General features: G+C 35.2%; 1 protein-coding gene across 1 annotated transcript in view; it reads left to right on the plus strand.

Moving 5' to 3' along the window:
- Positions 1-14,678, plus strand: part of GPM6A (glycoprotein M6A) — a 124,116-nt gene that overhangs the window by 86,630 nt on the left and 22,808 nt on the right. Inside the window, exon 3 of the mRNA XM_054825130.1 lies at positions 9,735-9,891. Coding sequence (XP_054681105.1) covers positions 9,735-9,891 — 157 coding nt within the window. The remainder of the gene's footprint in view (positions 1-9,734; positions 9,892-14,678) is intronic.

Below are 14,678 nucleotides of genomic sequence, written 5' to 3' on the forward strand. Positions count from 1 at the left end.
GGAAAATGAAGAAATCTTCCTAATAGAAACATTAACAACATTTTCCTACTACAGTCAGAGCTAATTCAGGTTGTTGTAAATTCACTTCCTTTTAAAGGTGTGAAACCAAATAGTAAACTAAGTGAAGTTTCACTCTGTGATTCTGTTGTCACTATCTTCTCTATTGGAAGTGCCACAGGCACTCTACTGGAGCCACCTTCTTAGAGCTAAAAATTTTCTTCCTTTCAAAATGTGAAAGCCTGTGTTTCAGATGTTGTCCTGTCCAGGTTTGATGCTTGCTGATAACCTGTTAGTGTATAGTCATTGTTTATTAAAAGGATATTATTTAGTAATATATATATGTATGTGCAACTGTTGTCTTTTGAGGAAAACCAAAAGAGCATGCATAGAAGCTTTTATATCCCCTCTCTTAGTGTTTGAAAGCAGTGTTTTGAAAGGTAGATAAATGGATGTTATTCTGATCGTCTACTGTTCTTTGGTTTTGTTGGCTTTACATCTATCACACATTAAATATTGGTACCACTAGAAATATTATTGTTATCATTAACATTATGACATTAATATTAATGCAATACTGTGAATGGTATTACAATGACACCTGTAGTAAAGGCTAGCTGATATGAAATACGATATTTATAAATATTTGCATTAGACCATGTGATGGTTCTGGTTTAGTCATCTACTTAGTACACAATAGTACTAACCTGGCTTTCCCTATACATGTTTGTTCTGTTACAGAAGCTTAGTGTTCTTTAAATTTGAACTTAAATTATGTTACAAACACTATTTGTATTATGGGAAGCAAAACATGTAAGGCTGTGTATCAGGGCAAGCAATTGCGAACTTATGCAAAGCTGTGTCATAGTATATCTGGAAACAGCAACCATCCTAAAGAGCCCTGGCAGATGACCTCATAGGTTCTGTAAGGAGAAGATTCATCTAGGTGCCAGTTCAGGTATCTGAGCCTAAGAATGGGAAGAAGAGACAGGAAAGAAGTGGAGATGTACCAAGCTAGTAGGATGACTGCCTGAGGTTGAAGTCCAGGCTTGTACAGTCATTTGTTTGAGGTGTCTACTGCCCTTTCGGAGGTGTATACTGCCTTTTAGTAAGGATTGTTTTCACAATCCTGATTATGTAATAGGATCCAAGTAGTTATTTAAACAACAGTTTATATTTCCTTTATAAATCAAAGTAATATATTATCTAGGGAGTATAAGCTAAAGTTTTTAGCTTCATATCTGTAAAACAAGCATTAAAAGGTTCTTGTAAAATGATAGTTTTATATAAAAAATAATTATTTTTCAAGTATGCCACCTTACAAGTACTTTTAGTTTTAGATAATAGATTTTATTGTTGCATTAGGTCAATTTGATACCTCTAAAAGTATCTGAAAAAAGTTATAAATATCAGCAAACATTTTATTACAAAATATTTTGAAAATGCAATGCTTGGAAACTATCCTTAAGATCCCCAACTATTACTACATTGATACATGTGAAGCGTAGTTTCTTCTGTGACACCTAAATACTGTAGAAATCTTAGCTTGATATGTAATACTGTGTGTCTACTGTGTATGCTGCACAGGCCGATAATCATCTTGCCCTATGAAAAATGGACAACAGTGGGCTGAGAACTGGCTTATTCAAATCCTCTTCTGAAATCTACAGAGAATCTGCTCTCTTGGTATTTTTGAGATGTAAACTCTGAATATGTAGTCCGGAGTTAAGAGGAGGAGTCATATGGCTACATATACATTAGAAAGCAGTGTTAGCACAATAGAAACTGATCGGTAGACCTAAATACTTGGTGCTAGTAACTTGCTGTTCATACAGTATTTGTTCCAGGGATTTATTTTGGGCTCAGTCTTGCCTGATACTATGGACTGAACACCCATTAGTGGCTGGAGTGCAGTAGGAGCCCTCCTGGAGCATACTTCCCATTTAGCTTAATTGGAAAGGAATCCATGTTATGCACTCTGAAAAACATGATTCAAACCATATCCCAATAAGTGGGAGCAGCTGAGGGACTTGCTTAAAAAAGAAAAAATTAAAAAAAAAAAAAATCCATTCCTGAGCCAAAACACTAATGGGGATGTACCCATAATCCTTACTGCTGTAAAGTTTAAGGTTGGTTCACTGAGCTCAGTGGTAAGATGACTTCTAACTAGGCTGATGAAACCTCCCACCAATAGCACCCGTTCAGTTCTTGTGCCTGGATTCTGTCCCTGTCCAGAAAAATAGAGTTATCTCTGTAAGGAAGGCTTGACTTTAGCACATGTGTCTTGTTTGTGTATTATAATTTGACAGGAACCACCAGAGAGAGCACAGTATCATCAAAGGATGCACTTTTCATTTTAAAAAAATGCAGTTTACTTAAGAAGAACAGTTTCCATTTCACTGGAATGGTTCAGTCACACATAAAAAAAATACCACTGGAGACATATAGCATATTAAAGATTAGATGCAGAACGTAGCATTTTAGATCTGGTATTGTTCAGTAGATGCACCAAATCTGACAAAACATGCCAGCACCTAAGACTATGACCTTTGCAAGATTATGCAATGCTGAAAAGTCACATTTACTACCGACTCAGCTGTATCGTGTAGCCTAGTGTTCTGTATTCTGTTAAAAGCAAAACCAGTAAGAATCTATGTAAGTAAAATTTGGGATTTTTGCAGGTACCTGCAAAAATATGGTCCTTATTTCATGAAATAATTGAATAAGGAAATTCATAACAGCGCATGTGAATAACAGCAGAATGATCTTACCTAAGGAATTTTTTGGTCTTCATCTGAGCAGATACATTCTACTACTTTTAGGCAGACAGCTGTATTATTTATTACTGTGTTAAGCAACAATTTTTCTTGGTTGTCTGGAATTTTAGGTTGGGTATAATCACTGTGTGCCTGTCACTTGAAGCATTTGCAATAGACCTTTCTCAGCAGGCAGTTCATTTTCATAGGAAATATCTTTTTCTCTTTTAAGTGCCTTTATTTCCTTTTTGTCTTAGTTTAATTTATAAACAAGTAAAATGATAAGCATATATGCCTATGTGATATACATATTGCTAAATCTTGCTTCATGTGCAAAACTAAGATAACTGGCCTTTCTACAGGAGATCTGAAAAGGGTAAAATGAACTATTACTATCGCAATCTGGAGTTTTAGTATCAACTTGTCAGCCTTACGCTATCAGTATTTACTGTATGTGACTCCATGTTTACAGTTGTAATAATGAAATACTTCCAAATCCTGCGATATGCTTTTGCCACAGCTTTTTACCCTTTATTTCTATGGAAAGTTGTCTGGGAATTCAGTATCCGTAGTCCACAACACCATCATGTAATTCTGTATGTTACTGTGCACTAATTCCAGTCTTTTTCTGGCCTTCTTCAGGCAAAGAGGGCTCCAGATTTCTTGTGTATTTCACATCTTTAAAAATGTTGCTAAGAAAGTAGTCTTGCTAGAGGTAAGCAGACAGAATAAGCCTTGATTATCAGAAACAACTTTGAGAAGCAGTCTCATCCATATGCCATAGTCAGAATTTTGTTTTGGACTCAGATGTTTCATGATTATCTAAATTATCACGCTGGATCCTCTCCTGTTCCAAGAAAGTTGCAAGATGCATAGGGCAGAAATGTGGTTTGCACAGCTATTGCTCCTCTTCTATTAGCTTGTGAATTGTCTACTGCTTTTAGATGTGCTCCATGAAAGCTCGGTTCAACTGTCCATTCCTAGGAAGGAAGCAACCGTGAAACTTTTAGAGGATGATGATTTAGGGTTGTATTCTGCATACCTGTAGAGAGTTGGATGCCATAAATTAATCTGTTAAAGTCATTAGGATCTTATGTCACATCAGCTGCTGTTCAGAGTAGAAGAAAATCTGGCCCTTGCAGAATGTGAATGTAACTTGCATATTTTAGTATGATGACCTCTTCTTTATATAATACTAACAGTCTGGCTTTAGTTTTGAGAAAATTATTTGTATGATTACATACAAAATTTCTTCCAGAAATACAGAATTATAGGATTCTGTTTTCCTTTTATTATGGGTTTTTTTCCTACTTTAATAAGGAATACTTTTAGGTCTTTGTTGCTCTTATCTTTTGTCTACTGTCAATCCTTTCTCCTTTTATCATTTCCTGGCAAACTTTAATTGAGCATTCTGTACTCCAATCCCGTTTTCTTTCCACTTGAAATTTAGAAGTTTAGACTCTGTATTAACGTAATCTCAGAAAAATCCCTCGTGGATCTATGCTGACATTTTCTTACTAGTTTCATTTTTCTCTTCTCCACAGGGAGGATATTTCAGTTTCTTTTACCTCATTTATGTTGTTACCTGGATTTTTTTGTTCTTGCTCTGCAGGTAGTACATGATTATTAATAAATCCTTCTTTCTCTCTGCTGGCTGTATGTTTTCCTTCTGAAATTTGCCTTTCCTTGTCTCTTCCCTTTGCTAACAATTCCCCTGCGCTTCATGGCATGAACATCTTCTTTGCTCAAATTGCTTAAGTGAATAATGTCATGAACTTACACCAAGAAATTGCTCCCAGCTGCTTTGCAGGAGAGCCTGAGCACCTCTTTTAAAAACTTCCATGGGGCATGGCTTCTCCATACCCTAAACAAACCTTCTTGCTTGCAAACATCCCCTTATATCTTGTCTCTCTTCAAAAAACACTTTTGCAAAACTTGTTTCTACAAGCTTGAGGTAGCTTGAGAGGGCAGGCTGCTATCTCAGTCTCTTGACAGCCTCTTAGGATCGGTCCCTCAGAGGGCAAGAGGATCAGCACGAAGGCCAACATCACTGTTTTACAGAGTAACAGAGATTAGTGTGCATTCTAGATGTGAACATCAACTGTTCAAAGTTCCTTGTGATTGAAAAAAAATCCAACAAACAAACAAAAAAAAAACCCCCAACCAGCAAAACTGACCTACCCCAATGGCAGTGATTACATGCATTTCTCATCTTTCTAAATTGTCTATGTGAGCTATTAAAAAAAGCCAATTTTTATTTAGGAATCATACTATGATAATCTAACTAACTTTTTAGTGCTTTGATAGCGTTGGTATTTTATTTTCCTTATTGTGGTTTTTTTATATTGGAAATAGGTCTAATTGCCTGAATCTACTTGCATTCAGAGAGTACAGGTACAGTTTGCTGGCAATTATGTGCTATTCAACACTTGTAGTATCTGAATGTCATTATCTATATTTGTAGAATTTATGTTATAAATTCAGGAAGAGAAATGTGAGGCAGAATTATAAATGCTGGAAAACTAGTTCCACAGTAACACTTCATACTCTGTGGGCCTGGCCAACGAAACCCTCTGTAATATTAGGTTTTTACCTCTCGTTCAGGCTGAAGTGTACACACGCTTTATTTGAATAAAAAGATTTTCTGGACAGCATGAGAATCACATGTCACAGGTGAAACTAATGTGGGTTTTTGTTGCTGCTAATTGCAAATAAATGTCTGCAATGCATTCCTATATTAACCAAATTAAAGAAAAATAGCCCTAGCTAGTATGTAGATTATTTCAAAGCAATACTAAGTAATTTTGATAGAAAAATATATATTGGTGTGCATTAGCTGAGTAACAGCCTTCAACATTCAGGATAGAAAGTGTACCATGATTAGACTGAATAGTGTAAATAATTCAGGGTTCCTAAAATTTGCAATTCCTTTTAGGACACAGTAAAATATTAAGGGTCAATGTTAACATTTCTTGGCTTATCTGTTGGGGTAGTAAATCCATTTATTACGGTGGAGCAGTACTGATTTACTCCAGTGAAGCAACTAGTTCCTCAAGCCTAAAACATTATTACTTCTAGACACTGTTAACAAAAGCTAATTATGAATATTGAAATACTTTCAAAACAGGGCATAATAATTATGAGCTCATTTGATTGAAGGAATCTCAACAACAAAATAATAGCTAATTTGTTGTAACACTCTTTTCGCAAAAGCCTGCTATGCATAGACATGATCATTCAAAAATTAATCTCATTGCTTGCTGATTTCATGCCAAACACCATGAAAATACACAGTAGGAAACCTGCAACATTGAACTGACTCACTGAGAATGTTTTCGCTCACCTCTGACTTGTCTCTGCTGGGATAGTCTACTCTGTACTCAGCTACAACCTGTTTGTTGAGATGTTGGCATTGATGGCTTCCATCAATAACTTCTGCCAGAGAAGAAAGTGTTTTCTCTACAGCTATTTTAATATTCATCTTGTTGGGAATTAGGAAGTCTGCTTAATGTGGAATAATTAATGACCCAGCAGCAGAAAAATAACTAAAAATTGAAAGATCAGCTTGTTTTAAATCACGGATTGAAGACAATGAGGTTTGTGTTTTTAACATTTCTGAACATAGCGTTGTGAGGAAAATCAGATCTGGAACCCATGGACCCTCTACAAGATTAAGACAGTATGCAAAATATGTTTTAGATTATTAAAAAAAGGCTTTTACTAATTTCACCATGTTTTCACAACTAATTTTGTTTAGATAATCATCCAGCAATTCCACCCATCAAACTAGGTTAATATGTGAAGATTGGATGATCAATGTGAATTTGTTAAAATCCGGTTTATCTTTGTAATCTTCATTGTCTGCCTTTTAATAGAAATGTTTCATGACTTTAATTATATCATTATACAATATTCGTTAGACTCCTGCATTTAGTGAATAGGTATGTAAGATTTCTTTTTGTTCTTCTCATTTAGTGTAGCTTTAGTCTTCACCTAACGTATATTTTTCCAATCCTGTCAGGAGTACAAAATTTATCTTTATAATTATGTCTTTTCTTCCTTCGCTCCTTACTCACCTCTTTCCCTCCATTCCAGCCTACACAAGTGTGAGCCCTGCTTGTCATTTTTCTTTGTCCTTGCCCACCTCACCCATTGGCTCATGTTCATCACCCCTTCTGCCATTCCCTCCTACCTCCCTGGTTGCTCTCGTGCACTGTCTGCAGCATTTGAGACTTTGCTGAAACACAGATGGCAAATAATCTCCCTGAGTTCATCCACAAAGAATCAAATTTCATTTTAAAGAAAGGCAATCTTCACTTTACAGGGCCTATATTTCATTATCTATTATAATTTCTTTGGAAAATCAGAGTTTGTGTGACAACTATTAGATGCTGCAGAATAATTTAATACTAACACTATCTTCAAAACTATCTGTATATATATAAAATGATACTATTGTAATACATTTTCTTTAAATATAGCACACACTAAATGTAGTCATATTGCAATACAATTCTATCTGACTTTTAAAGAGGTAGTTGAATGATTGTTTTGCAATTTGTGTTTATATTTTTACTCTTTGCATTTTACAAGATCCTTTCTGCTTGGAGTAAGTCTGATATTTCATCTCATCTAGTCTGATCAGTAGAGATTTTACTACTTTTTGTAGAGAGTGTATGAGGAAGAAATTGATTTCTATATTTGGTTAGTGTATATATAGATATATATATATATTTTCCTTATAGAAGGCTTATGTGAAAGTTATTCCTTTAGTTACACATAAGGCTGAGGAGAAAGCAGAGATCTTTTAGTATGCTTTTTGATACAAGCAGCTCAGTGGGAGGCTCAGCACAGATGGTTTAAAGGGCTGTTGCAAGGGCTGAAATAGCGTCTGGACTTCCCAAAAGCCTTAATCTCTTTAGGGCAATGATAGCTTGTAATTTCTAAAGTACTGAGTGCATCGAGGTCTGTGAGGAGCTGCTGCTGGCAGAACTCCCACATTTTCAGCCACTGGTGGAGGTCGCAGTTTTTTAAGGTGTATAATATAGGAATTAGAAGAGAACTCAAGGAAGAGTCACAGAGTTGCTGTCTGTTTGTTTCTTGTATGTTTATTTTCATCAATAATGACAAGATAGGCTCAAAACATTGTTTTTCCTGTTAAAACAGTGTTACACTGGCTGAATTACTATAAAATTAGGGAAATGTGATTTTTATAATGTAATCAAAATTTATATGTATTAAAATAAATTTAATTTTTGCATCCTCTAATACTGTCTATAACGTTAAATTTATGTCACCATTTTGAATAATTCATGTATCTATTCCATACAGATATCAACTTACCCTAATTTTCACTTGAGTATGAAAGAAAAAATGATGTAGAAAATAGTTGAGAGGGCTTTGTTATTGGAATACTAGGGAAAACGATATCCTGTCTCGTTCCCAGAACCCTTCAGTTACCACCTTCTGAAAAATGCTACAATAGGTGCCAAAAGCATTCATTTATAATACTTCTCCCACCCCAATCAGGTTATAAGTTCAATTGCATTTTTATGAGACTAATGCAAGCTTAAAATACATTCAGTGAAGTTGAATCTGAAATATCAACTGTAAATTTGAACCTGACTTTGAACCTCTTGAAAATCATCCAAACTGAAAGATATTTTGATGGGGTTTTGAGCTTTGTTATTGTATTGTACATGTAAAACATGTATTGAGAGTTGTCTTTTTGGTGATGATGAAAAGTGTGATCCTATAGAAATGTTATCATTAAATATTTTGTTTCATAACAATAAAAGTATTAATCTTTATATCTTGAGAAATGTCCAGTTTGCGTAGTCGTTTGGTGCATGTCAAAATTCATCTTGCAGATCCTAATGGGTCTCTGGCTTATTTTTTATTCTACTTTGTTATGAGCTTTTGTTATCTTGACCTGAACTTACTAACATCTTAAACCTGCATATTACCATTTTCTAAAGACTTGCACAGCTCCTGCTGTGTCATATTGATAAACTAGAAGTTTACTGTGCCTAGTTTTTTACAGAAGTCCAAGTAGGAAACACTGAAACCTGCTGATCCAAGGCAACGATCGCTAGTGAATGTTTCCAAGTTTAGACAAAACACTTAGAGCAGAGAGGTGCTTTCAAACATCTTTTCACAAACCCCCGTCATGAGAGAACATTTAGGAGGCAGAGTCTCCTTGAGCCACTCTTGAGCTTCTAGACAGTGCTGGGCAGGGCAACCACACGACAACCCAGGTGATCTTCTTTGTAATAAATTGAGCCTTCTAGGGTTCTGCATGTTACACTGTAAACCATCCTTCCATTTCTTGAGCTTTGGGTCTGTGAAATGATGTTTTTAAAGCCCCATTATAAAGAACACCAGATGATCTGACCTTATTACTTTGGTAATAACATGTTTCTGGTTTGAAGGCAGGGATCTCTCTTGATGACTTTGTTATTCTGTGCTAGAAGCTTTGTCCATTGAAGAATAATTGGAACAATAACAATGAGAAGAAGATAGCACAGTTCAGCATTGCAGCTTGAGAACTACTTGTACATATGGAAAGGTTTATTGAAGATTGTGACAAAATACCTTTTCTATAACCTAAGTGCTGGATACAAAGTGTTGCTCAGGAGATGTGTAAGATTCTTGTTTCCTCCCCCCCCGTATTTAGAGGAAAAAATAAAATGAAAATTAACTGAATCTTAAATTATTCTGACAAACTGTGCTCTCTTACCTACACAGATCCATTTTTGCATTTTATTAAATTAAATGGCCCAGTGTTTATTATATCAACGCTATCTTATTCCAAAGTTCGCTCCTGTCCTCAGCCTCAGCTGTCATTATAGCACATCAGCACTTAAGCTGACTCCAGTGTAGAAACTTTGAGGCTTAATGGGTCTGATTATCTCACCCTGAAATTTCAGAGTCAGCTTAAAATATTTACACAGATAAGTAATTTTTGCTGTTCCTATACAGGATTGACATCTTCAAGTATGTGATATACGGTGTAGCAGCTGCATTCTTTGTATATGGCATTTTGCTGATGGTGGAGGGATTCTTTACAACTGGTGCCATCAAGGATCTCTATGGGGATTTCAAAATCACCACTTGCGGCAGATGTGTCAGTGCCTGGGTAAGTGGTTAAGAAAGCTTTTGTACTTGTAACAATTTCAACACGTTTTGGATATTTGTGTGCCTTGTGATGGTTTTTTTTTGGTTTTTTTTGTTTCTTTAATATTTTCTGATACTTCATTTGGTGGTGAAAAATCATAGCAAAGGAGAATAAAGTGTTAGAAATATTCTCTATATTGGTTAATCACTAAGTTACTCTTGCTACTTAGGAGCAATTAATTCCACCAGTTAAATGGCAAAGCTTATTCTCTCAGCAACATAAGCTGTTTGGGGCAGCACTAAAAGTGTGTAACGCTTTCAGCTCTACGGGCCAAGAAATATTTTTCTTACTAATACTTTCACTGTTATTTTTGAAATCTTGCCTGTTCCTCTTTGGGACACGCTGAGACCTCTCATCAGGTTTTCTTTTGTTTTTAAATGGCAAACAAACCCTTATTTACTCCTACTTTATCTGTGGTCTGGAGAGACCAGTCACTTATGACTCTGGAAAACCTAGGTTCCAAAAATTCTGATTTGTACTGGGACTTAAATGGAAGTTTCTCATACTAAAATCGGTGTTTATTTGACCTGGGATTATTTTGAGATCTCTGTTTAATATCAGGTAACTAACTAACTTTTTTGGTATTTGACTCTTCTGTATCTAAGGTAAGAGGCCTGGACACTTGGTAGCTGTTGGATATTTCTGCAAACACCATCAGTATCAACAAATCATATTTTTTGATGCAAAATCAATTATTAAATACAGCCAGGTAGATCTGGGTGTTAAGGTACACTTAAGCTTATACTATATTTACAATAACTGTTATATAAAATAATAGCCAGAGGAGAGTTTCCATTGTACCCTCGTACAAAAGTCAACATTTATTAAAATGGAATAGAGACTAGGAACAAATATCGGCAATAGAGAGTATCTTCTAGTCACACTAAAGACTATCAAAACTAGTATTTTTGAATATCCTGACATTTGAGGTTAAATTGAACACAGATAATCTACACATTGGAAATTGGGGAATACAGCATGTATGCCAGCCCTACATAGATGGAACATGCTCCACAGCAATGCTACTTTTTCATCTTTTTTTTCTTTTGCTCTTGTCAAATGTCATTGCATGATTTTGGCACTTCAACCAAGAATTGTTTTAGAGCCTTTAAATAAATATATAAATAAAGACTAGGAATGTTTTAAATAAAGCACAATCATTGCTTATACCAACACTGCTTTCATCTCCTGGAAAGAAATCTCGAATCTGTATTCACTGAGAACCTCCTAAGCTAGTTCAAATTCTGTACAGAGCAGGAAATTTTTCAGAACATTATTTTTTCTTCACAGCTCCCATAAATGCCTGTCCTGAGTAATGCAGCAGAGCAATGCTGCATCCTCTCACAGTTTTGATGCCTTTGCAGTATAAACTGTAATTCTGTAGTACGTGTCTAGAAGAAATGTTAAACATCTCTTCCATGGTTAATATCACTGTTATTATTAATGATTCATTACATTAATTCCTTCAGCATTTTACTTTCCTCATCAGTAATTTGTAATGTTTGTGTTTTACTTTAAGAAACCTTGGGTTGATATGCACTGTGCAGCTAAGTTTAAGGCTATATACTGTTCATGATCACAATTAAAATAAGCCATCAATTATTTTGAGTTCAATACGTTGTTGTTGTTGTTATTCTTTAAGTTAGCGGAAGTTTTTTCTTTTCCCTGGAAAAGGAAAAAAATCTGTAGTTTGATTGCTTGTCTTGTTCTGATGATATATCAGCAAGATTCTTTTTTTGGGGGTTATTCTGGCTTTTGCTTCTGTGCTCAACAGATTTCAGAATAAGACAGTATATACAGCAGTTTTTTTCTATTAAAACATGGCACCCTTTTTGACTAGGTTTATTTTTATGATCTCATATTTAAAATTCTTAAGGGAGAAAAAACAGTTTACATTTAAAAAAAAAAAAAAGAAATTAGAAAATATTTCAGTCCAGCAGTGTTATGCTTATAATTTATTCAGATTCTTAAATCATGCTATGATACAAAGAAGTTCTAAGAACAACAAAAAGATGACTGGAGAGGTAAATCAAACCTAACCAGTACCCTTGTGTGTTAAGCCCAGATTGTTCTATTGCTATGCAAATTTGCGGTAGTAAATTTTGTTATGTACAGTTGCCAAAATGAGACAATGCTATTGAAGAGGATTGGCAGATACTATATGTTGCAAGAAAACTCCCTTGTATAAAATTTTGAAATAGTAATTTTGTAAATATTAAAATCTAAACTGTCAAAGACTAAGCAGCTGGTTTCTTTTAGCACTATCTTATTGCCAACAGAAATGTACACACAGGATATTTGTTGTTTTGAAGAATAAAAATGACAAAAATGGCTCCACATCAAAAATACCTTTGCAAAAATCCAGTTGTGATTATGTTTTCATATATAATTTGCTAATGTCTTTCTAAATACCAGTTTAGCATCTTAAAGTCTGAAAATTAGGTCCTTCTGCTTTACTATTGTCATCGATTACTTCTCATTAATATTTTGCATGAGCATATTTATTATGTCTGTGACTAAACCTATTAGGAAAATAGAGGGGGGGAAAAATCAAGAAAAAATTTCAAGGAGGAAAATCTCATTTTAACTTTGTATGGACAAGCTATGTTTCTCATTGGAAATCTGAAAAGTAACATCTTTTTTCTTTCTTAACAAAATATTCTTTGAAAAGCAGGCTTTTAAGAACACCGAAAGCCAACATCTACAGAAACTTTTCATGTGCCCTTCCTGACCTTCCTCCTTCACTGTGACTGACTCACTTTCTAGTTTTACATGGGCAAAAGGAATTTTTTTCACTTGAAGTAATGGAAAAAGAAATAGCTCAACCTAACCTTTCCATTGATGGTATAGTTGATTAATCAGCCTATATGAGCATTCAGAGGATTAACATCCAAGTCATTCCAGTGCTGCTGTGGCGTGTACCCTCTCAGATCTGAAAGTGACAGTGCAGAGTCTCATTGGCAGTGTTTTCAGAATTAATGCACTGTGACAAGTAAAATAAAAGCGGTATAACAATGCCAGTCACATTCGAGGAGGGATGGCTGTGGTTTTAGTCTTCATTTTTCAATGCCTGAACATGCTTTTAGAGAACTGAATAAACAGTTATATATAATTGTGCTGTAGCATGATTAGCGAAGAATGGGAGACAGGCCTGAAGCCAATTGTGACACTGAGTATTTGCGTTTTAATACCCTTCCTATTTATATTCAGCTAGCTTGATCATGGAAAGCCTCGTTTACACCCTGCTTTAGAATGTCTGCTTACAAAGCCAATGAAAAAATGAAGAAACAAACTCAAATGAGGCTTTTTCGCTTGAAAATTTTTCTCTTACGAAAATTTTATGCTATGAAATGGGAAAGTAGTTCTTTTTATTTCATCAGTAAATAATGGCCAAAGATTTCATACTGGAAGATATATTTCTATCTCTTTGTATCTTACCTTTTAAAAAAGAAACATGTTAAGGATCTAGAGAAAGATCTTTTATATTCTAAGTTGCACTGACTAATATATCTTCTCTAACTTTAGTATTTAGGAACCTTTTATTTTAATGAGCGAAAGGGATTTTTCTGCCTTTGAAAATTATTTTGGTTACCTGAATTCTTACGTGCTATTTGACCCATGCTTCTTGAGTGCTTAAACTAAAAAACTTTCCAAAATATTTGCAGATTTTATTTTGCAAGAAAAACCACGGAAGCTTTGCGAGTGTTTTGAAAAAACCTCTGTAAGGGATGTGAACTTGCTGCTTCATCTTACCCTTACCAGACCAGTTATTCTAGAGGTGGTGAAACTGCACCATATTGACATTTGATTCTTTGTGTAACAAGAGGAAGAGAGTTCAGTGCAGGCACAGCTGGCTCTCCAACCCAGAACAGATGCATCACTTCTGAATGCTAGAAATGAAGCTCTCGTTTCTGAAAGTCAGATCCCATATCTGGGAAGAGAATTATGAGAAGTAAAGAGCCTTCTCTCCAAGACAGCAGATGTATTTATGGGTCTAGAATCCCTTAATGCAATCTTAAATAAGGAAAGCGTCTATCAAAACTCCTGTCCCTATACATGTAAAGTAGTGAATGCTCTGAGTAGTTTCAGACCATGACATGGGAAATGGGGAAGGTGAGATTCATATGGTGGTCTGACCTTTCAGACTGCATAGTTAAAAACCGGAATCACAAATTATTGTCACAAATGACCCAGAAGCTGATGGAGAAGTTAATTTCAGAGGAAATATATTGTGACACAGATGTATCCCACCTAACTAGGAATGTCGCTAAGGCTGCCATGAGAAGGGCCTATGCTCCTTCAGTAGTTAGGAGAGAGAGGGTTAGAAAGACTTTCTCAGATGAGCTGAATTTTTCTGCAAGCGACTGTCCTATTTTCTGCAGAGAGAATAACCCCCAAGTTTTTTACATGAGGTCTTTTTTATTATGCACTTCAGTCAACTATCTAAATTTAGTGGGATGTATCCTGCTTGGCCCCCTTTAATTGGACTGTAGGTGAATAACATTTGCTATCTAAACACTACCGGAGTTAGTAAACAAAATAAAACATATAAATTATTTTATAGGTTTCTGAATACTAGACCAGTGTTGGAATTTTTTTTAGAGGACTGGGTTCCTTGTAATCTTCTGTGTTTGTTCTTGAAATAGGAAGGACAAGCCCTAGCAATACTTCAGAAAAGTTATTACTTTTTTTTCTCCCCTCTATTTGTTATACTTTTAGAAATCTTTTGCAGTGATCTCAGAAATTAC

Source organism: Grus americana, chromosome 4 (assembly GCF_028858705.1).
Source record: "Grus americana isolate bGruAme1 chromosome 4, bGruAme1.mat, whole genome shotgun sequence".
NCBI lineage: Eukaryota > Metazoa > Chordata > Aves > Gruiformes > Gruidae > Grus > Grus americana.